The 6,545-nt window shown below is 37.6% G+C and overlaps 1 protein-coding gene across 1 annotated transcript in view; it reads left to right on the top strand.

The window, feature by feature from the left end:
- LOC106869050 (receptor tyrosine-protein kinase erbB-4) overlaps window positions 1–6,545 on the top strand; it is a 99,315-nt gene that overhangs the window by 59,176 nt on the left and 33,594 nt on the right. Inside the window, exon 10 of the mRNA XM_014914560.2 lies at window positions 2,123–2,325. Within this exon, the coding sequence (XP_014770046.1) occupies window positions 2,123–2,325 (203 nt within the window). The remainder of the gene's footprint in view (window positions 1–2,122; window positions 2,326–6,545) is intronic.

Below are 6,545 nucleotides of genomic sequence, written 5' to 3'. Positions count from 1 at the left end.
AAACAGATGTAAAAGGAATGTATATGCCTTTGAAGTAAACAAATGAGTGAATCGATTCATAATTAAAAGTAATTTATTCACTGGACTTAATTTGTTGTTGGTACACATAATTCTTCACTACATGCAAAATGTTGACAACTGCTACGAGTTGCTAGAAATAGAAACAGGGTACATTTGTGGAAATGATATGTCAGAAATGAATATGTTTGTGTGTGTGTGTGTGTGTGTGTGTATGTATGTAGTTTATCTGAGACAGTAGTCTACCGTGGAACTTCAAACATTGCTCTGGGTCTATGCGAAAAGCTATCGTGTCGTAGACCTTGCTTGTTCGGCTGCTAGGCCCTTCTCTTCCTCTTCGTCTGTCTGTTGACCACCATATTTATAATAATTGTGGAAGCTAGAAGGACAGACATACTACAGCAGAGTTTGTACCTAAATAGGTCAGCTCCTGTCCATTTGAACTTTGTCTGACATGGCTGAGGTCATAGGTCAAAGGGAGATGATCAATCACTTTTTGACAGGATAAAGAAAACATGTTTATGTGCCTGTTGATCGTTGATACACATCTAACCACTACATATATATACACACACATACATATATATATATACACACACATACATATAAGAGGGATGACCACTAAGTGGACATCCATTATTTCTAGAAGAAGACCACCTATGGTCTGACCACTAAGAAGAGATTGTTCTCAAGAAAATTCACCAAACGCCAGAACGTAAGCGAGCAAGACAAATGAAGTGCTTCTATGTGACACGGGCATGAGCGCTTTTATGTGGCACCAGCATCGGAAAATGACTATCGGAAAATGACCATCTTTGGTTTCAAGATGAAAGGTGTCCTTTCATCAGGATAATGCTTGGGCACACAGCGAAGATGACATTCCAAAGGCTGGAACTGTTTGAATGGGAAACGATGCTCCACCCACCATCTTTTCATTTGTCTTGCTTGCTTACGTTCTGGCGTTTGCTGAATTTTCTTGAGAAGAATCTCTTCTTAATGGTCAGACCATAGGTGGTTTTCTTCTAGCATAATGGATGTGCAGACATGCACTAAGGCTGTGATATCTCATGCATTTCCTTAACAGTGAGCTGGTATGGTCACTGTTTGTCAGATAGGATTTTCTGTAGCTTATTTCATTGATAGAGCTACAGTCTTGGATCAAGCACAGACTAAGAAAGGGTGCTTAACATCTGGAGTGTTGGCAAGTGTTCACAGTCCTCTGCCAGTTGGGCAATGTGGTTGGTGGAAGTTACACATTGGAGTCCTATAAGGATTAGTGTTGGGCAAGTATGATGATATTCTCAGGGAAACTCTTGGCATTTGGAGGGACCTGTTAGTTGGTGTTTTCCAGAGGACTTTGAGGCTGGGGTCTATGGATAATTTCCAAAAATCCATGGCCTAGTAATGTTGCAAGGGAGCTCTGCCAGTTCGAGACAAGCTCTACAGACATGGATGTGCTGTCAGACCAACCAGTCCAAGATGTGTAGAGTGAGGCAACCATTCTGCCTGCACACATCAAGGATTCAAGCATTGCTGACTTGTGAAGCTTCGTTGAACAGCTGGATTGTGCTATCACTCAAGTCCATCATGAAGATTATCCTGTCATCTTCTTTTGGTTAGGAGAGGGAAGGCAGCTTTCCTCTGGTAGCTATAGCAAAAGAGGTAGTGTGGTGGATGAGGTTGAAAGGACTGAAGACAGATTCTTTCCTCTTCAGTCAAGCCCTCATCAACTTTTTCAAGTTCCACTTGAAAAGGAAAGTCTAACTTGAGAAGGAAGTGCTGCCCAACAGCCAGTATTTTTGCTGAAAGGTGGGTGAATGTGGCAAGGGTGGCCTGTGTGAATGGGCCAACTGGAGGGGTTAAGAAGGGAAGTGGGACCTGCTGAGGTGCCCTTTGCAGTTGGGACGATGTGTGGGGTTCCTTGGTTAGCCTTGAGTGGAACTACCTTCTTTTGCAGAATTTTATTGCTGAATTTATTTTGTTAATTGTTTTGTTTTTATCATATACACATATTTTTGTGCTATTGTATTGTCCCTTTTTTTATGTGTTTGGCCCTAGTTACCAATAAAGAAAAGATTATTGTTATTACTATTGTTTTATTTAGAAATGGATATGCTTTGGCTGTAGTTTTCTGCAGGGGATTACAATCGTTAAACCTGAACTCTCTACGACATATTTACCAAGGGAGCGTCATGATCCGCAAGAACCCTAATTTGTGTTATGCCAACACAATGAACATGTCACACATTTTCTCAACGTCCACACAGAAGACGGTCCTTATAGACAATAAAGACAGAATTGCATGTCGTAAGTATTGCACTGTCTACTACTACTATTGCTTCTACTACTACTACTACTATTGCTTCTACTACTACTACTACTACTACTACTACTACTACTACTACTACTACTTTCATCTTACTGTCCTCTTACATTTTTCTCCTCCCCCCCTTCCTTTCTTCCCATTTTAAACTCCGTGTAAATTATATATATATATATATATATATATATATACCGGAGTATGCACATAAATGTAAAATAAGGTGGAAGAAAGAGTACTCAAATACCAGAGGTAGAGTAATATGCTTTATTTAAAAGCAACAGAAATATAGCAAAAGCTGTAACTCAGAGTTTCACGTTCCCGTTTGTCGGACAGGAACGTGAAACTCTGAGCTACAGCTTTTGTTATATTTCTGCTGCTTTTAAATAAAGTATGTATGTATGTATGTATATATATATATATATATATAACTATGCCAGTGGAGTAGCATCATTCAAAGGGTACACGAATGCGAGGAAGCGCATTGTAACCAGGAGTGCATAATCCCATAAACACATCCAACAGTCTGATTGATACAGTCACATCCTTCCATCCATCTGCCCGTCTGTCCGTCTATTTGTCTGTATGTCTGTACATATCTGTAAGTGTTTGTGTATGTCTTGAAATTTCTATGGCTAGCAATATATACTCAGAGTAGACACAGCTAGTGAAAGCGAATAAGAAAAAGTACACTTATCTTTGCAACTCTTATCTTCAGATTTAAGTAAAGAAACGTAGTGGAAAGATAGTGGTTATATTTCGCATTATTAAACAAAATCTAATTAAAACAAATAAACTTTAGGATTTTGGTGCATCAATATCAACGAACTAAATTTATAGGGACGTTCTAAGGGAGGAAACTCTGTACTGTCCAAAGAATGACATCCTGAATTACCTCCCATGAAATGGAATTTTAATTGAATTTTGGATTTCACTATTTTCTAACATTTAATTTTTGTTTCACATCTAGATACTTAGCATTTTCCTTGTGCTAGAAGACGTTTTTGTCTCACATATATTTGTTATATATATATATGTATGAGAAGGAGTGTGGTCTAGTGGTTAGGCCGTTGCGTACACGATGTCACGATCGCATTTTCGATTCCCAGACCGGTTGTGTGTTGTGTTCTTGAGCAAAACTATTAATTTCACGTTACTCCAGCCCACTCAGCTGTAAATTGGTAAACCCTGCGATGGAGTGGTGTTCCATTTTGAGGGAATCTTGGTCTGCCCGCCTAGCTAGCGGGGTGTGTCATTTGATGACTAAGACAGGACTACGTAACGCATTGTGACCGGCGGCGTATAAGAACACCTGACAGTCAAGTCGATAGGGGAGGAGTTAAGTCGATTACATCGACTCCAGTGTTCAACTGGTACTTGTTTTATCGACCCTGAAAGAATGACAGGCAAAGTCGACATTGATGGAATTTGAACTCAGGACATACATACAGAGGAAATGCTGCTTGGCGAGCTAATATCTCTGCAGTCTCACCACCCTCAGAAATTGTTTTGCAGTTCTCCCAATTTTACCATCTTTCAGTCATATAGCTTTTACATAATACTGAACCAGTGACACCTCCCTCAAATTACTTTATACTATACTGAAGAGAGAAAGAGTGAAAGAAGGAGACATTGGATTGGAGGCTGCTTTGAAAGATGAAGAAGCTAACAATGATTCTTAAATCAACATAATTTATTCTTGTAATTTTAGTCGCAGAAGCTTGTTTTAATATATTATCCCTATTGTGTATTTATACCTATATATATGAAATGAAGAGATACATTTGAATTGAGTATTTGCTGTCTCTCATAAGGTGTATGTGAGAGAGAGACAGAATGACACCAAATGATAGAGAGAGAGGTAAAAAAAATATCTTGTAATGGCCTTGAATTTATAATATCTTTGGTGAGTTTTAAAATTGAATCTTATTTATAATGGAAATGGCAGATCTTCCCAGACCTGTTTGCATTCTGGAGCTGTGATTGGTTTTGAGTGACACCCAAACACAGCCACCAAAAGATGTGATGGGCTGTAATATGTATTTTGCTTATCTGCTAACATTACCAAATATGGTCATGTTGGATAAACTTCAAACCTATATCTAAATAGACAGGCTGTCAGATCAACTTCTGCTGCATATACAGTATTGGAGAGAAGGAAATGCTGGTTGTGGCTAGAATATTTTTGTTCATAATGCTTCTCAGTCAAGCCAGATCTGACAGAAAACAATAGCAGCAGCAGCAGCAACAACAACAAAGTGAATATTGATATCTCACATTGGTATAAAGCAATTAGGTTTTAGCTGCGTGGGTGTATTCAATTGGATTGTATGTCTTGTCCATGTTTGAAATCTCAGTCAGTTTGAAGGTTGGTTAACTTGCTTTGAAAATAGTGGTATTGTTTAATACTAAACATTAATTTCCCAGCAACTCACTTGACTGTAAATTCCAAATGAAAAGAATATGGTCATTTGACCACTCCTCTTCTGGTATACATGTATATTAGTTTAATTATTTTGGAACCATGTTGTTTGATTGGTTGCAAGCTTTAATATCTCCTTCCTACTTTGAAAATCTTTGTTTCGTTCTGTTTGTTTATAAATACTTCCATCCTTATAGATTAGGGGTTGGCGAACTGGGCTAAATTGCCCCAAGTAGGGCAAAAATGAAATTCTTGGGGGTAATGAGGACTCATTAGATATAAGTAAAATTGTATAAACAAAACATGTTCCTTGTTATGACAAAAAATTTTCTTCTGGTATGAGGAGGCAATCAAAAAGTTGCTACTTTCTGAAACCACATACCTTTGCAAACAACAACTTTCCACTCTAATGATCATAAAAACAAAGCAGAAAAACAAAAATGAAACAACATCCTGTCTCCAAAACCTGAAGTTAAAAAAGTTCCAGAAAAATCCTAATGAGGATATTAACTTATTTTATCACATTTGTTTTATACATTTTATATTTATAATTGTTTTCTCCATATAAATAGATTCAATAAACCTTTTGAATTCAAAGAATTCAAAGAATCTATGTTTTTCTTCCTTTCAAACCAAGGGGGTAATGTCAGCATAAATAAATACGAGAGTATTGTAGTTTGCTTCAAGCATTGTGTATTGTTTGTAAAGAATAAAAAGTTTAGAATGGTACGACAATGCACTATAGAACAAAAAATGGACTATATACCTGTTGTAATTTGATTATCTATAGTCCGATGATATTTCGGAATTACAATTCTTTCTTCAGATCTTCTTAGCTGGAGTCTCTGCTATAGTGCATTGTTGTACCATTCTAAACTTTTTATTCTTTATAAATAAATACATTTGGGGGTAATTGGTCAAAAAAAGTTCCCCGACCCCTGTTATAGATTAATTGTATTTCGCCAGATGGTGGCTGAGTATCACTTCAGGAAATGAGTAGGTAACATGACAATGCAGATTTATGTAGTCTTATGTGATATGTAATGTACTTCATATTGGTAATAAACCATTGCAACTGAAACACATGTAGAAATAGTTTGAGCTATCTGTCTGTTTTATTGTAAAGCTAATGACAGTAAGATTTGAACATTTTGTTATAAAGCTCTAAACTTACACTAACTGAGTAGATGTATGATCAGAAATGTTCCACCTGTGACCATCTCATCTTTTTATGTTTATTTTCATGAATAATGCACTCTAAATTAAATTAGCCCTAAGATGCTAGAGACTGATTCAATATTTTCATTACTGTATTATAACAGGTTGAGCCTTGACTTAAGAGGCTCTCTTCTTGTCTTAGTCTGTAGTTAAGTAAATTTAACTGCAACCATGCTCCATGCTAAAAACTCTGATTGATTATGGGAGAGTACTCACTAATATTTACCTTGGTGGGTGTCTAGCATTCCATATGACTACAATATGTGCATTTATTTTTGTATTAGGTATTCTTTAACTCATTCGCTAGTCTCTTCTGTTGTGGAGGTGCAATGGCCCAGTGGTTACGGCAGCGGACTCGCGGTCATAGGATCGCGGTTTCGATTCCCAGACCGGGCGTTGTGAGTGTTTATTGAGCAAAAACACCTAAAGCTCCACGAGGCTCCAGCAGGGGGTGGTGGCGAACCCTGCTGTACTCTTCCACCACAACTTTCTCTCACTGTTACTTCCTGTTTCTGTTGTGCCTGTAATTCAAAGGGTCAGCCTTGTCACACTGTGTCACGCTGAATA

The sequence above is a fragment of the Octopus bimaculoides genome, chromosome 10 (genome assembly GCF_001194135.2).
Source record: "Octopus bimaculoides isolate UCB-OBI-ISO-001 chromosome 10, ASM119413v2, whole genome shotgun sequence".
Classification (NCBI taxonomy): Eukaryota; Metazoa; Mollusca; class Cephalopoda; order Octopoda; family Octopodidae; genus Octopus; species Octopus bimaculoides.
Note: the sequence above shows the minus strand (reverse complement) of the source record. Positions and strands in the feature narration are given on the sequence as shown.